The sequence below is a fragment of the Barbus barbus genome, assembly GCF_936440315.1.
Source record: "Barbus barbus genome assembly, chromosome: 11".
Taxonomy (NCBI): domain Eukaryota; kingdom Metazoa; phylum Chordata; class Actinopteri; order Cypriniformes; family Cyprinidae; genus Barbus; species Barbus barbus.
This window is the reverse complement of record NC_136739.1, coordinates 24225990-24244301: the sequence shown is the minus strand read 5'-3', so window position 1 is coordinate 24244301 and position 18312 is coordinate 24225990. Positions and strand designations below refer to the sequence as shown.

Sequence of the window (18312 nt, the reverse complement as noted above, 5' to 3'; positions counted from 1 at the left end):
ATCAGCATCATCATTGGAGCGTCACAAGGAAGGGCTGGTGAGAAACACAGGTGCCTTAGCCACTGACAACCTTCATCTTTCTACATGACAAACCAAGGCAAGCATCATACTCTCCCTCATTAAAAATCACACCGCACATTCTCTACAGAGAGACAAGGGCCAGTGGTCTAACTGAATTTATCACTGCACACTCTGTTGAGCAACACCATTACATCTGGACAAATGTTGAATAAACAAAAAATCTCTGTTAGTCTAGCATTATCATATCCCATACCTTAGCTAGAAACCTCATGCCGGCAGGGTTCAAAATGAAAGGTAAAGGAGGTAATTTTCTGCACCACTAGAGGCACCAAATGGAATTGTAATATGTTTGAGCAGCCTGATTGTTCCAGACGTAACAACATTAGCTCAATCAATGGTTTGAGTTTGGCCTGGGACTACCTGTTTGTTTAAACAATGGCATTTTTCTCACAATTCCAACTGAAGCCACTAGTGGTGCAGAAATTAAATACTTAAATACCAAATGACAGTAAAATAGGCTTTGGCATGTAAAAAAAACTGAGTTCTGAATTGCAGTTAAGACACTCGTAAATAAAACTGCAAATTGTGTGTTCTGATCAATTTCAATTTCTCCAGAACTTGTGGCAGCATGTATGAAATATTACTTGAATTAAGCCATCAAAAAGAAAGCATAGTGTCCTCATGCTTTTGTGAGAGAAGGCATTTCATAGGAGACAAAGATTGCAAAAAAATAAAGAAAAAAAAATTCCATTGTCACAGAACAATATTTATATTAATAGATAACAATGAATAAACAAGCTATTAATTTGTTTTTTAAATAAAACGGAAACATTTTATATAATGAATAACAAAATACAGTTTCATGGTGATTATTATAGGTATATGATTAAATATTTATGGACAAATATTTCTCAATTCCACTGCCACTGAAAACTAAAATGTTTTTTTTCTAAAGACAAAGGGTGAAGGACCAGAGACAACGTTCTCTTCCTCCTCACATTTAATCAATTCTGTATGAGCAAATGGGGTCCAGCGGAATGGACAACCTGTGTCGCTGGGTGACATCCCAGCGGCCCCAGCACCTTGGGAGCCAGTGAGTGTGTGAAGATGACAGTCAGGGCCAATTAAAGTACTGCAAAGCTGAGGGACCTGAGAAATCACACCTCCTCTGACTTCAGCCATACAGACAGGGGGAGCAGACATGGTGATGCATTATGAAGAAATGTCAGAGCAACTTACTGAAGTATTTGAAAGGATCATCTTTCTTTCATCAAGTTACTCAAGTCCAGCATTAACTTTGAATGGGTTATACCATAAAAGATAAAAATTTTCAATAAGACTAAGCTCAAAATTGGCTCGTTCTGAATTATTGCACCTCATGATGTCAGGTAGAATACAGTAACACCCAACCACATTTAGATGTCAACAATGCCTATTTAGTTTTCAAAACATTAGCACAGTGAGGCAATAAGAAGAAAGCAGTATATATTTCGGAGCACAAAAATACAAATCAGTAAACTTTCTTCTTAGCAAAGAGCCTGTCACTGAAAAATTGAGCAGTGCAAACTATATTAAACCCGACAGCAAGCGCTCTTCCCATAAATAAATGCACAAAAGTGCAGCAAAAATGGCCTGTTGAATTCTAAGGGTCAGAGAGAGGGTAAAAGAAAGTTCATTAAAAAACTAAATTATTACTTGCAGTAATAAACCTTGGCTAACATTATAGCTAGAACTCATGGAAAAATGAAATGATAGAAGTATAACAATATTATAATGCCCCTTTAAAAACATCTCAGCAGTATTTGTATTGCAAAAAGGTCACTGTGAATAGAACAGAAAAAGTCTGCACATTGTATAAATCTGATTGTTTCTCAAATTACCCATCTTAACACTAAAATGTACAGTTTCGTCACACAGACAACTGCAGCATTCAACTCCATTCAGACACAAAAGAGTCAGTATTCTACATCTAGTCCCATCAGGATTCCATCCCTATTTGGTGCACCACCTATTCTTCAAATGCTCTGTCCAAACCTGACAGTCGACCAATAGAGCAGGCCCATTACTGTCTGGCAATCATCATGTCCCATACCGGTTACAAAGACTTTCATTTGGCCTTCCCTTAGCAGTGGTGTTCGAAGTGGGCATTACACTAACAACACCAGTCCTTTCACAAGACGGTGATTGTTATTATCATCCACTGAACAGCTTTGAGAGACAGGCCTGATTGCGTCCCGTCGATCAATGCGAAGTGAACAGGACAGGTTGGAAAAAAACACATGCTGTGTACCACTATTTCATCCGATGAGCAGCTATGGTTTAGGTGAGTGAAGAGAACATGCAGGGAAAGAATGGGGTGATGGAGGAACATCTTTTTGCATATTCCTAGCTGAATCTCTTTGTTGCTGCATTTGAAGGAGCTCCTTATGGACTCTTCGACTCAACAGATGGTCTGCAAATCATTAACTTGGGAATAAAAAATTCTTCAACAGACACATATGACACAGATTTCAGCAGCATGCAGAAGAATGAAATTCTGAAAATAGAAACATGGTTTTCAGTTTCTTTCAAAATTAATCTCTTAACCCAAAAAGTATTCAGAACATTTACAGAAGAAATGTGAAACATTCTCTGGTATGGAATTATTTACACTACCGTTCATTAAGATTTATCTCTTATATTCTCCAAGTTATTTAAAATAACAGTTTTCTATTTTAATAATAATATATATTTAAAAATGTAATATGTTCCTGTGATGGCAAAACTTAATTTTCGGCAGCCATTACTCAAGTCTTCAGTATCATAAGATCATTTAGAAATTATTTTAATATGCTGATTTAGTGATCAAGAAACATATATTATTACCAGTGATGAAACCGTTGTACTGCTTAATATGATACTGTGAAACAGTTTTTTTTTCAGGATTCACTGACGAATAGAATGTTTTAAAGAACAGCATTTATTTGAAATATACAACCCGAATTCTGGAAATGTTGGGACGTTTTTAAAATTTGAATAAAATTAAAACTAAAAGAATTACAAATCACATGAGCAAACATTTTGTTCACAATAGAACATAGATAACAAATGTTTAAACTGAGAAATTTTAAAATTTTATGCACAAAATGAGCTCATTTCAAATTTGATACCTGCTATGGATCTCAAAATAGTTGGAACGGGGGCATGTTTACCATGGTGTAGCATCTCCTCTTCTTTTCAAAACAGTTTGAAAACGTCTGGGCATCGAGGTTATGAGTCTCTGGAGTTTTGGTGTTGGAATTTGGTTCCATTCTTGCCTGATATAGGTTTCCAGCTGAAGAGTTTGTGGTCGTCTTTGACGTATTTTTTGTTTAATGATGCGCCAAATGTTCTCTATAGGTGAAATATCTGGACTGCAGGCAGGCCAATTCAGCACCCGGACTCTTCTACTATGAAGCCATGCTGTTGTAATAGCTGCAGTATGTGGTTTTGCATTGTCCTGCTAAAATGCACGTCGTCTGGAGCATATGTTGCTCTAAAACCTTTATATAGCTTTCAGCAATCATAGTGCCTTCCAAAACATGCAAGCTGCCCATACCGTATGCACTTACTGTATGCACCATCATATCATCAGAGATGCTGGCTTCTGAACTGAACGCTGATGACATGCTGGAAGGCCTCCCTCCTCTTTAGCCCGGAGGACACGGCATCTGTGATTTTCAACAAGAATATTAAATTTGGACTCGTTTGACCATAGAACACTTTTCCACTTTGAAACAGTCCATTTTATATGAGCCTTGTTCCACAGGACACGACGGCGCTTCTGGACCATGTTCACATATGGCTTCCTTTTTGCATGATAGAGCTTTAGTTGGCATCTGCAGATGGCACGGCGGATTGTGTTTACCGAGAGTGGTTTCTGGAAGTATTCCTGGGCCCATTTAGTAATGTCAATGACAGAATCATGCCGATGAGTGATGCAGTGTCGTCCGAGGGCCCGAAGACCACGGGCATCCAACAAATATCTTCGGCCTTATCCCTTACGCACAGAGATTTCTCCAGTTTCTCTGAATCTTTTGATGATGTTATGCACTGTAGATGATGAGATTTGCAAAGCCTTTGCAATTTGACGTTGAGGAACCTTGTTTTTAAAGTATTCCACAATCTTTTTACGCACTCTTTCACAGATTGAAGAGCCTACTTCTGAGAGACTCTGCCTCTCTAATGGTGCGTTCACACCAGACGCGAATGAAGCGTTAAGCGTGAGTGATTTACATGTTAAGTGAATGCAAAGACGCGAATAGACATCCTGCGGCGTGAATGAGGTGGCGCGAATTGAGCGTTTCGGTCACGTCTGGTGTGAACGCACTACAAGACATCCCTTTTATAGCTAATCATGTTACAGACCTGATGTCAATTAACTTAATTAGTTGCTAGATGTTCTCCCAGCTGACTCTTTTCAAAATTTCTTGCTTTTTCAGCCTTGTTGCCCCCGTGCCAACTTTTTTGAGACCTGTAGAAGGCATCAAATTTGAAATGAGCTCATTTAGTGGATAAAAGTGTAAGATTTATGTGTTTAAACATTTGTTATGTTCTCCATGTTCTATTGTGAATAAAATATTGGCTCATATGATTGGAAAGTCTTTTAGTTTTAATTTTATTCAAATTTAAAAAACGTCCCAACATTTCCGGAATTTGGTTTGTACATATTTGTTATGTATCTTATACTGTATCTCATACTGTATCTCTTGTACAACAACAAAAAACAACTGCAAAGCAACAATAAAATAATCCTTTTGTCTTCTGAAAGCTTACAATAGCTTTTGTGATGAACAGACCAAAATGCAGATTCTATTTACTGTCTCCAATGCAGAAAATATGAAAAATACTGATCACACATAGCTTCAGAATACCAGAAAAAAAGCACCCAAATTAAATGGACTACTTTATGTACTTTAGCTTAAATGGATAGTTCACGCAAAAAAAAGTATGGGGGGAAAACACTATGGAAGTCAATAGGGACCATCAAATATTTGGTTACCCACATTCTTGAAAATATCTTCTTTTGTGTTCAGCAGAAGAAAGTAATTCATACAGGTTTGGAAGAACTAGGGGATGAGCAAAGGATGATAATTTTCTGAAAACTTACAAATCACTATCTACTTTACCTGCAGGAAAGAAAGAAGCTCAGACATTCTACCTAACAAAAATGCCAAAAATCTAATTTTGGGTCAAACTATTCCTTTAACAAGCAAAGACCATTACTGTCCGTATCCAATTCTTCCTTTCCAAAAAAATTAAGAAAACTGCACAAAATGTTTTCAAAGCTCTAGTATAAATTCCTCAGCAATCTAATTATGTCCAGTATGTTGTACTTGACTGCAGTTTATGGATACTAGCGCTCCTGCTATTAATCTTCCACTCAAGGACACCAGCGTTTCAGCAGTGGACCTTGCTGACATGTTTCGCACAGCATAGGAAACACTTAAACAAAAAATGATCTGGCATACATCAAAGCAAAAACATCTTGCTTAATCAGCAGTGGAAGCTGTCATCAAGCATGCACTGGCAACCAGCATCGCAAATCTGCTTAATAAATCAAATCTCATTTTCACTTTTAGGGTCTCACTGATTCAGCATAAACCGTGTCGTTCCACAAACACGCGCCGTCTTCCTGCTGAGCCAAACAACACGGGGGGCTTCAGCTCTGCATAGCTGACGTAGGTAATTCACAAACAGAAGGAAATGACTCCACAACTGAAACAGTCGATCTATGAGTCAAACATTCTCACACACTGAGCCGAAATAGTTTACTGTACAGCTAGCCGTCTCCATACACAGCATGGACCACAGCATGCATCTTGCTGGACCAAGCAGTGTGAGATGGGGAAGAGAGAGAGCTGTGGGGTGCCTGTAATCAAGATTAAGAGATTTTATAAATTGTTCTGACAAGCGGGAGGGCTGGAGCGAAGCACAGATAGCAGAGAGCGGTTTCTCTTCCCCACCCAACCACCAGAAAGTCCCAACAGTTCACGAGAGTACCTTTGTTTGCGGTGGCAGGCGCAAAACAGGATGTGAGACAGGAAAGCTCCTGCGTAATGAGTGTTGACTGACGTGGCAGAGCGGCTATTAAGGTTTGCTGTTGAGGACACGGCCCACATTGATTCAAAAATCAGTTGTGGAACAGGGTTGATGCACTTTAAACTGAAGCAAATGTGAGTTAATTAGCTCCAAACATTACAAGCTCATTTCTGTCATGTTCATCAAGAGGAGAACAAGGAAGACAGAGAAGAAAAACAGCCCTGATCAAGGTTAAATGTTGCTAATGTAAATATAAACCACGCCCTAACTAACTGTAAGATAAAGATAAAATATAATCATAATAGAGAAGTAGAAATAACGGTTGGTTCCACATGCCTTCATATGTTGTTGATTGTGCATCACTGTGGGAGCCTGTCAAACAGTAGGGTCAATATAATTTTGTAAAAATGCTATTTAAAACACAAGTTTGTATTTATGTTGGCATAATTTGAAAAACGCTCATATTATTTTAAATAAGTATTAAGTGTGATGGGTACTTGATGCAACCAAGTAAAAAAAATAAATTAATAATAATAATTAATAATAATAATACACAAGTGTATAAATTTTATATATATATATATATATATATTAACGATTTTCAGAAAGTCACATCATAAACATTAAAAAACAAAACAAAAAGACTTTAAGCTCTTCAGAAATATCTAAATGACTTTTAATTAAGAAATTGACTTTTCACGTATTTTTGAATAACATCATAGATCTGGACAAAATTATCGAGCATCTCATTACATCATTTACCCAAATAAGACCTTTAAAATAATTCAAGAACACCTCTAACATGATATATTCATATCAAAGCAATACGCAAGTGAAATGCACACTTCATAGCAGATATCTCCAACAGGAGTTTTTTGACATTAGATAGTTGCATGGTGAGTATAAGATGTTCACGCATGTGAAGCACATCGCTGGATGTGTATAAACACCAAAAACAAGACACGAGAACTAATGAATGAGACGACGGATTGATCTGAGTGTCTCTCTCTTCTGCTGTCAACTTTGAGCTACTGCTGCAAGAGGGACAGAAGATCATTCCCTTTTCCTTTCGCTTTCGTCTTACTTCAGACAGAAAACATCTGTCCGATATGCGCCATTAACATTATTGATTATATCGATCCATTAGATTCCTTATAAAGACTCACCAATGACAAGAATAAGAACATTTCGATCAGTCTCCTATGTATCCCGTATCGGTTCCAAGAAGCCATGATGCCGCTGCCACGTCTGGCTACGCAAGCGCAATCAATTTTCCTCCAAATCCCTGGAGAACGCAGTGCTTCTTAGGAAATGTAGTTTCTTCGGAATTGTAGTTTACTGAGTCAGCCGTAAACGGGTACTTGTGATTTAATAAAATGTGATTGGCTTTAGCTAATGTAAATTATTTATCAGCCATGCAGAAGCGACGAAATTACATTCTATCAAATGGTTGTTGAACACAGGCCTCAAAAGCAATACTATTAGCCTATTGTGGATTAATGTGAGGTATTCAGTGAATGAATGAATTGAGTTAGAGTATGGTTTCAAAATTCTTTTCAGCTCAGTTTATTGAACTGAATGAACCACAGTCAAACTGAAAGTTATTGTATTTTGATGTGTGTTTATTGCAAATATAAAACATTTCTGGCTTTGCAAGCAAATGGCCAGACCATAAAACAACAAGAAGAAGAAAGATCTGATCATTTATTTAGCTGCTATATACCTACTTGTGAAAGAAAATAAAACCACAATTATTTAAAATGATATAGAACTTTCATAGAATTACACAATTATTTAAAAAAATATATACACAGCCTATAAAACTCACTATAACCCGTGTGACCTTTTTGAACCCATAGCAGAATTGATAAATCTTCTTAATGTTAAATGGTGTAGGAAAAACTAGAGACCCAAGCATAAATGTTCTTCAACCACTAGCAAAATAAATAAATAAATAAATAAAAATTCAGTTTTGGCCTACAAATTGATGAACAGCTCCATATCAATCAGAATAAGCCATTCTTTTGCCAAGTAATATCTTTTACCTATAACTGCAGTCAGTGGTTGCCAAGTAAAGCAATTTATCAGCAGCCTAATTAGAACTGACAGTCAAAAGTATCAGTTATATACATTTTTATTTAACAATATTTGACTACTTTATTTTTCAAACAGTTCAAAGGTAGTCCCTCAGTGTTGCTATTTCATTATGTAGATGCTATTAATAAGTATTTTCTTATGTTTTCATGCCTCATTACTTAAGGAAGGCACTTAATTATAGGCCTATAGTAACAATTATTATATCATATTTGCAATGTTCGTGCTTATGTGTCAGACACACTGTAGTGCCACCACCTGGAGGTGACAGTGTGACAGCAAGTCTTGATTGCTCTGATCACTTCGCCCAGCTGCTTAATGCATATTGCAACTTGCAGTGTAAATCCACAGTATGCACTGTCACAGTTTTCAAAAAGAAAAACAACTTTCAATGGTAAAGCCAAAAGTTTTAGGTTTCTATTTATATATAACACATACATTTTAAGTTAATATTGTTGGACAGTTGAAATGTTTATTAATGTTAATATAGGCCTATTTTTTTTTATTAATATTATTATTAGTTTTATTAAGCTAAATCTATAAATCTTAAATATATATAGCCTATATATGCTGGTTATAGGTCAGAAATGCTATTCACCTTCTTTAGACATATTTAGAGTAAATAAACATTGAGTAGTCACATTAATAATTAGATATGACTTATTTAATTCTTATATTGTAACTCTTTATCTCGATCTAAATCTGTATCTAAACTGTCTGGAATGCCCTTTAGTTTTTTTAACATTTAAATTTATTAAAATGTTTAATTTATACAAGTTTAAGGGGCAATATTTGCCATCTAGAAATGATTTTCAGTCATACTTTTAAACTAAATGTGGGTGTATTTATCTATTTATGTCAAATACATCAATTTGATCAATTATTTGGCCCATATTTTAAACATTTGGGGTCATTTTCAGTGACATAAATTCTGACGGTGCTTCTAACTAAAGTATGTCCAATTTCTAAAAAGAAGCCCCACCATGTATTTGGTATCATTGTAAACCCATGTGTTTTTGAACATCGTTGAAATGCTCTGTAAAAGCCTGTACCATGAAAATACAGTGTGAATATGGTAATTGTTCAGTACCATGACACGTATAGTATCATGCCATTCCCATATAACATGGTACAATGGCACATCTTGAGTATCATGGTACACCATTGTACAATGGTATTGTGTGAGTTGCACCACACCAAAACCAAAACATGATTATATGAGATCCAAACAGTTAATTAATTGCCATGGTACCTCACTGATTCTAGGGACAGACTATCCAGGCATGATACAGGGGTGTTGATGAATCCCAAAAAATCAATGTCTTATTGATAATTTGAAACAGGTTAACAGAAACGTTACTATTACTGAAATGCATGTAGAAATTCAGAAATTCAAAAGGAGAGCTTTAAGGGCTAATGCAACCACTGTGCCAAGCATGTGAGGTGGAGCTTCGTAACAGAGTTTGCACCCCCATTTGTTTGAATTGCAGCTGCCCTTCTGTAGTAGCCTCCTCTTTCCAGCACAGCGCAGTAAAGCAGCTGCAGGTCGATCGGTGGAAGTCATTCACAGAACAGGGATAGTGCACAGGAGACCTACGCAAAGCGGAGATTGCTTTTTACGTACGGCAGAGTTTACTCCAGAGGAAGAACATCAGAAGGTAAAAACACTTTCTCAGATATCATCACCTCACCTTTAAATGCAGTTATTCATAGAAACCGCCTCTAATGTTCTTGGAGTAGGATGATACTGTAAAGTACTACTTTCTGAATTTCTGCGGCCAGGCTACTGACTATCAACATTTTAGATTTTATTTATTTATTTTTTTAAATCTGGGAAGAAAATAAATATAGAATTTAATTTGTTTTGTTTTCATTAGAAATAGGCTACAAAGAATTGTCCGATTTCAAAGTAGCCTGTGTTTTAATAAATATTTGCCAGTGGGTTCGCATGAACCAGTAGGAATTTTAATAATTTTGTTGCTTTTTATAATTATTAAAGACTTCATGGTTTTCTAATAAAACCTGGTTTATGGGCACATTTTCTCTCTTTATGGTGAAAACAAAACCCTTATTGGGAATGAATGTCTTTTAACGGTCCTCTTCTGTCAGTTTTATTAAAGAAAGGAAAATGCTCTATATAAACAGTATTCAGTAATTATATTATAATAACAGTATTCAGTAATTATATTATAATAATAACAGTATTCAGTGCAGTACACGGAGTTTACTCGCTGCTCACGTTCTGTTCAGGATCCGAGCAGCAAAACACGCTGTTTTTCACTCTCCTTTATCATCGTTTGGCATTTGAAGGACATACTTTTTACTTTTAATCGAGAATAACATACTTTCGCACAGGATTTGCGAATACGATTCTCAGAGGAGATATATTTAACATCTCTCAGCTACACTTAGGCTACAGTAGGGCTATATCTTTGTGTTCTCGCGCAACTTTATAAGCCTTAACAGAAAAGCTATTCGTAATAATCTTGATCGCTATGTTTGTGACTGAATGATAGTTACTGTCGGTCACCTGTCATAGACATATGTGAATGATGAGCAATGGTGATGTTATTCAGACATTTTAATACAGCTTATATTTTTTCATAGGCACATACAGTCAAAACAGCAACAATACATGTTCTTTTATATAGCGCCTTATAACTTAAGCTCGCATTACAACACAAAACAAAGGCGACGGGTATAGTCTACAATAAAAAGAAGTAGGCTAAGACCAATAGCATATGGTCAGCAATGTGAATATGCAGGCTACATAAACAGTATCGCATCTAATGACAGTTTGTTGATTTTTAGGACATGTAGGTGGGCGCTGAATTTATTATTGTGGGTCATATCTGCAAGACACATATTTCTTGGCAGTTTTAAGTTCTCCGTTTTCAGCCTCGCGCATTTTTATAGTCGTAGTTCTCTGTCGTTTAACTGAAATGATTGCATTTGGTTTTGCATATGATGTTCAAGTTATCTTCGCGAGCTGGAGAGCAGGTGCACAGAACATAGATTGCAGCGCTGGTCAAAAACGGTAGGGAGCAGCGTCGAGTCTTGCAGCCAAAGCACACTCATAAGAGACGGCTGATTGCACACAAACGCAGTGCTAGAGAAGGAAAATCACCTGTTGGCTTGAAACTATTTAAATCAGGGGCGCTAAATCTCGGAAACTACCTTCCTGCGGAGCTTTAACTCCAATCAAACATACCTGAAGCAACTAATCAAGGTCTTTTGGATCATCCCAGCGTAATAACAACAACTTTGTTGAAAACGCTGTAATTTAATGAAAAGCAAACGATTGAGCGGTCCAAATCTGTTCCAGTGCAATACATTTCACATTGTTGTAAGTAGAGATAAATGATAGATGCATTTGATGTTCTTTTAAGCTAAAATCAAAGAGCTTTTATATATCAAGATGTGCAAGCTCACATGCTCTCCCAGGACAACATCAAGGTTTAATGTAAGACTCAATTATTAGTTTGGAAAATTAAGGGGCTTGAAAGGAAAATCATTATGGATCCAGGTATAATATTCTCAAAGAAAAAAAAAAACTTTTCCTTGTGGGAATGAGTGCGGCTTGCTTTGAAATCCCTTTTTTTTTCATAGACCCAATTTCATCCTTGAAAGTGGTAGAGAGTGAAGAAATCCTATGATATTTCCCCATTGTTAAACCTTGAGACCCCAATGTCTTTCATTTAAAGTGAGAATAAATTAGGTCTGGTTTAGTATGTTTAGCTTGACTATCCTCAGGGGGATTTGGAGATATATTTACCCAAGCGTATTCATTATAGTCAAGCACCGTCTGTCCACTTATTCTTACCCAAACACCCCTCACAGTTTACTGGAAAATGCATCTTAATTGTTTATTAGTGATGCTTGCTGCTTGGGTTCTTGATCAGGATTTCTATAGGTTCAGACTATGTCAATTTCAAGCGAAAACCTCAAGGGGGTCCTTATAGTATGACTCACTCTCAGAGGTCTGACACTCCACAGTAGATTGTCATTACTCATATGATGAAGGAAGTCTGGCGCTATTGTGTGTGTCTACGTGTGCCTGAGGCAGCTTCTGAACGTCTCTCTTAACCAAAGAGGCTGTTTGTTTACCGGTCCACTAAAGGCTTTTGTGTATGAGTATTAATATTCATATAGCTTCACCCTCCCACCACTACCATGTGTCAGTCGATTCATATGTTTTCGTAGTGCATGAGGCCTCGTCTTTTCATATGTAAAGTAGGTTTTCATGTGTAATGATCTTATGAGATCTCTTGTCAGTTTGTAAGTGATTAAGTAGTAGCCTCATCTGGACGTCGGTTAGTGAGTGACATCCATAGAAACGAGGCCTGAAAATGCAAGGAAATCTGATAATTTGCATTTGATATCTGCATAAATAATTTTAGCTTTTGGGAAGCAATGACTTAGTAGCCCTTATGAAAGTTTTAGCGATACATACGTAAGATGTGCCATGTGAATTATTTCTGATGTGGAGCAATCATTTGAGAGGGGACAGTATGGATAAAAGTTTAATGGGAAAGAACTTGATCTGACTGGAAGTAGATATGACTGCATGGAATAGAGAGTCAATGTCAAGTGTACTTCTGTCTTGTTTTGGGGTTACTGAAGTGTCCAAACTTGAAAATTTTAAACATTCATTAATGTCTGAAGAAGCATTTTCTCTATCATAGCATTTCGTCATTTTGAATATTAGATCTCCACAAGGCACCCAGAATTAATCTTTCTGAATTATCCTAATGGTATCTTCCATAAGAGCTGGTCTACTAATATGTTCCAACTGAAGCGCGTGTGAACGCTGTGCCTGAGTTTCTAAGTAAAAGCAGTTAAGTAGCCATTCATTAGTCAACACCATTCAGGTTCTATTATCACTTTTTTTTTAGCTTTTGTGAGAGAAATGGCATGTTTCATTCTTGAGTATTAAACTAAAGTCTAGCTAAAGTCAGTCTAGCAGCTGGAACTAACTTTTTGTATCCACAGTGCTCTATTTCAAAGCACTTTAGAGGGGTGTAAGGTTTTTTTAACCATATTGAAAGGAAAGTTTTATAACAGGCTCTTCTAAAAGTCTCTAAGTGATGTTAGCCGTATAATAAGCTTAATGATCTCTGATACTGGCCTGCTGTTTATTTGTCCTGAAATATGATAATTCTTTGAATAGTCAAGTTAATTATGGCTCTGGCTTTCTCTTTCATTTTATCTCTCTCTCTATATATATATATTTCATAGTTTTTACTTAGCAAAAATTAGATTCCATATGGAGGATATCCAGCATTAGTGTAAATAAAATACTGTTGTTACTAGCTTAAATACATTTCAAACAGATTCATCGTAGTTCAAATGTTTTTGGAGCTTTTCCAGTGACAAGGTGTTTTTTGCTCATAAAATGCTCATATAAGATATAGTATTAGGTAATAGGGTTTCCTGTCTGTCATTCCATAAAAATGTCTTGCAACACCCCCCCCCCCCCCCCCAAAAAGTAAAAACTATTAAATATATAAATAGAGAGAGCAAATGAAAGAGAAAGCCAGAGCCATAATTAACTTAACTATTCAAAGATTATCATAGTTTAGCCCCAGTGGCTTGTCAGGTGGAAATGCGACATCCTGAACCTGTGGTGACGTTGGTTCTGAAAGAGGAAATGTAGCTTATGGCGTTCCCAGGCCGTCTCTGAAAGGAAATAAAAGTTTTTGTGTTGTTTTCTATTTTGATCCCCTGATTGGTGTGAATTTTTGCTTTTCATGAATTGCTTCATTATTATTCTTGCTATCAAGGGGTGGAACAGAAGGAGTTTGGTGGTCTTTGGCTGCTTCTCAAGAATATTGTAGGAACGCACTGCTATCTTTTGTTTGTTGAGGGGTTTGGGGGGGGTTGAATTAAATGAATTCCCCAAACAGTTCAACTGGACTATCGTCTTGGTCTGTTCATTTGATAATACGTGGCTGCATATTGTTTTCAAATGTGCAACTGTCTGTAGCGCAGCCCTTCTGAATGTCAGAAACCTGGTGTGGATGGATGGCTGGACGCTACTCGGTCTGTGAAATGTGATCTGTGATACGGCTGAGCTGCTCGCTGTCTGCAGCCCTAAATTAATACTTGATGTGATTGAAGGCGCTCAATTTTTTATTTTTTTTTGCAGAGTGTCTTTCAGACAGACAGCAGCTGAAATACAACAAACAATTAAGCCTTGGAACCGACAATTACGTCCTATGTTGTCATGGAGATGTTTCTACACAAATCAAGCGAGACGCATTGCTCACTCTTGTGGGTTCTAATTAAACGAACGCTATACTTCCTTAATCCCACCTTTTTCGCAATTGACAAATCGTGTCCCTTAGCAGGCTGAAGTTTTCTCTCAAGAGTTCCTGTCAGCTCCCGAAGCCAGAGAGAAGAGTGGCGAAATGTCTTTAATAAACAGAAAATATGTCTAGATGCAAATGCTTCCAGTTTGAGAACTCTAGTTATTTGTTTGTCGTTTGTCATAGTGAACGGTGGATTGTCATTTTAATATTTGTAAAGCTGGTTTTCTCCGCCCCGCTGTCAAGGGAGGGATGCAGTTGTATGTAAGCGGACGTGAAGGCATGCATCTTTTCTTTGCCATTGTTCGGTCGAAGGAGGCTTCAATGAGGAGACGCGGAAAAGGGTAGAGACCAAAATGCTCCCACAGTTGATTTGCCCATTGTGGGGGAGGAACACTATTCCCATTGATGGTGTTGTTGGTGAAGCCCCCAAAAGCTGGAGAAAGGGGGCCCATTCAGTGCAATGGGTGACCCTGCACAACTATGGGAGATGGGTGTTAGTGCTTTTGTGGAGCACGGTGGGAACATTGTCCCTATTCTAGTGATTTAATACCCCAGGTTTGAGGCTCTTTGCTATCTCCCCTAAAATGTTCATGTTCTCTCCTATATCTTTTTCACAAGGTAAAATGTCTAGTTATAATACCACTCATTTATTTCTGTCGGAGAAAGGTGAATGAGTAATTTGCAGTCAAATGATCTGTGTTACCCCATAGATATTGAAGCCTATTTCCAACTCTGAGTGAAAAATAAAGCTGGTAACTGTGAGATAAAGTTTAAAATAAGACATAAAATCACATTGTGAGTTATAAAGTCATAATTTTGAAATGTCAAAGGTCAGCTTAACTTTTTTTCACTCTCAAGCAAAAATGAGCTTCCATATGAAGGATGGTCCAGCATTAGTGTAAATAAAATACTGTTGTTGGGCAGTCGTGGCCTAATGGATAGAGAGTTGGACTTGTAACCTGAAGGTCATGGGTTTGAGTCTCGGGTCTGGCAGGGATTGTAGGTGGGTGGAGTGACTAACCAACACTCTCTCCACCCTCAATACCATGACTGAGGTGAGACCCTTGAGCAAGGCACCGAAACCCCAACTGCTCCCTGGGTGCCGCAGCATTGGCTGCCTACTGCTCTGGGTATATGTTCACTGCAGAGCACAAATTCAGAGTATGGGTCACCATACTTGGCCACACACCACTTCCCTTTCCCCTTTTTCCTTTTTTTACTAGCTTAAATACATTTCAAACAGATTCACCGTAGTTCAAGTGTTTTTGAAATAGTGGCGCTTTTCCAGTAACAAGGTGTTTTTTCTAAGTAGTGTGAGAAATGCTACATCACTGTTTAAAATCAGGGAATAATAGAATGTTCTCTTAGAATGTCTCATATTTAAGCATTTGAGGTCCAATTAATTTAATTAGTGGATCTGGTCGTTTGGTTCAAAAATTGAGTCTAGAAATATTGTTACAGAAAAACATTGCTAAATGGTTTTGATTTGATAAATTGGAGTGTTTTAAAGTTAAATCATATTGTAAGTTATCATTTCAGTGCTTTCAAGAGCAAGATGCATTTAAATTGCTTAAATTATGAAGGCAAATATAGAGCCACCACTGTAGATACAGAATTTCTCCTCTCTGCCCTCTCATTGTCACTGACAGCCCACTGAGAATCATTAATCCAATGTTTGCACACCTGATTTTTATCACAACCTCTAAAAGAAACAGAGAAATCAATTTCATTCAGCTCGGCTGAATAAAAGAACAGGTTATTATTTAGTTTGACAATTCTATCTTTCATCCTCTGGCTGACAGTCATTTTCAGAAGTGTATGAACTCTGATATTGAATTTTGATAGGTAATTTGAAAAGGGCACAAAAGCCCGGCACATTTCTAAAATGTAGATTTGAAAGGAATGCCTTTCAGATCCAGAATGGCAGACCATGTAAACTCTGGCTGTAAAATTTGATATTAATTGCCCTTTGCTTGCAGTCACTTTTGAGTACAGCAAGACGGGTGAACAAAAGGCCTCAGGATGGAAAAAGCCACCAGAGTCACTTATCAGGTGCATTCAAGATTCATGCCGTGGATCGAGCCTCTTATCTCTCTGACCTGAAGTGATCTTCCTCTTGGGGCCTTGCCTTTCTTCCAGACGTTGATCCAATATGTCTTACACCCTATAAAGGTCTATAAATTGCCCCCTTGAGGGGAAAAAAGAAGATCAGACTAGGTTTCTATAGCCGTGGGAAAAGTGAGTCATATTTGGCCTTATCTTGAGTCAGGAAGTTTTTAAGCGTACCACAGATGTAGGCTTCTAACCGAAATAGGCTTAATTAAGTTCATACCTACAAGACTACAGTTATATTTTGGTTGTAACATTGGCCTCCAACATTGTCCATTCTATAGTCTATCATACATTTAGCACCAAGAACTTCTTTTCTAGTCTAGTCGAGCCTATATGAGGTGTGGTTGGTTGCTGTTTCTATAGTGATAAGAAGTAGCTCTCGGTTGGGACACAAAGGTCCATCTCAAACACATCGACAGACAGAACCTTGTTCGACAGTGATTAATGTCCAGTCTAGATCAACACAGAACATCCAGAGACCTCCCAGTCTCCATGAGTAATGCTAATCCCATCCTGCATTTATCATCAATAAATAGTCAAGTTTGTTTATTTATGAGTAATTCTGATGAGTTAACGGTATAGGGAATCTGAAGGCTCGGTGTTTGCTGCTATTTTGGAAATAGCAAAAAGGGAGAACCCTTAGCAAGAGTAAATGTTGCCACGTCATTTTATGAACATGGCTTTTTATCATCTGTAACAAAATACCACTCATTGTTTGTATACTCTGTAAGTAACAATTTACTTAAGTGATCAAATCATTTAAGACAGTGACTTTATTAAGCATATTAGTGATGTTTAGGCATGATTTATGCTTGTTTTGTGAACTGAATCAATCGATTCATTGAAAAGCTCTAATCCAAAAATAATGACTTACGAATGACAATCTTGTTTTGAGAACTGAATTGTTTTTGTGAACAAGTGATTCATTGAAAAGATCTAATTCAAAATGTATCTCATTCATCTTCTCATCATTCATCAAGATTGTGATATATATTTTTTTATATGTTTTTATTACAAAAATAGGTGGACATTGCTCGCTAGTTAAATATGCAATGTGGTGAGGTTATGTGACAACAGTGTAGTAATTGTGGTATAATGCATTATATTTCACATGTATTGTATGGCAAAAAATGGTTAGCACTCAACCAGATCTGCTGGAGATTGGGCGCACAATTAGGTGACCCTGTCCCCAATTCCAACTTCCAAGTCTGTGTCCTTGCAGGGTAATGAGTAATGTCAGGATCTGAATATTATCCTTGGGCTGGGATGGTTTTCTGCTAAATGGCTTTTCTTAATTCACTCGAGATAACCTGTAATGGGGATTTTAGTTAAAAATCTATAAACATAGATGGATGACTTTGTCCTTGTTTTTCTATTAGTCAAGAGCAGCTCACAGCGGTCCCCAGACATTTTGCTTATTCTCATGTGACCTATATGAAAATTCCTTCAGTTTTCTTGGTACAGCTTGTCGTGCTACCATGTATGTCAGTCAGTCCACATTTTGCTTTAGTCATGTTGAGTTCTGCATAGTTTTTGATATGCTATATTTATAAAGTAGGCATTGGGGTGTGCAGTGAAGATTTTCCTTTTTAATTTACATATATTGCAAAAATACCTTGTGTAGTTTATTAAATTATTTCTTGTTTTATTATTATTATGACACTTATGTAAAATAAAGATGAAAAAAGAAATGTGGGAAAATGTGGTTTGAGCT

The 18312-nt window shown here is 37.1% G+C and overlaps 2 protein-coding genes across 2 annotated transcripts in view; one reads left to right on the top strand and one right to left on the bottom strand.

Moving 5' to 3' along the window:
- Nucleotides 1-7331, bottom strand: part of LOC306877007 (protein disulfide-isomerase A5-like) — a 55561-nt gene extending 48230 nt beyond the window's left edge. Inside the window, exon 1 of the mRNA XM_079428516.1 lies at nt 7248-7331. Within this exon, the coding sequence (XP_079284642.1) occupies nt 7248-7313 (66 nt within the window). The 5' untranslated portion in view covers nt 7314-7331. The remainder of the gene's footprint in view (nt 1-7247) is intronic.
- Nucleotides 7332-9719: 2388 nt separating this feature from the next.
- Nucleotides 9720-18312, top strand: part of LOC306876664 (semaphorin-5B-like) — a 149673-nt gene continuing 141080 nt past the window's right edge. The window contains exon 1 of the mRNA XM_079428003.1: nt 9720-9833. The gene's annotated coding sequence lies outside the window, so the exon portion shown is untranslated. The remainder of the gene's footprint in view (nt 9834-18312) is intronic.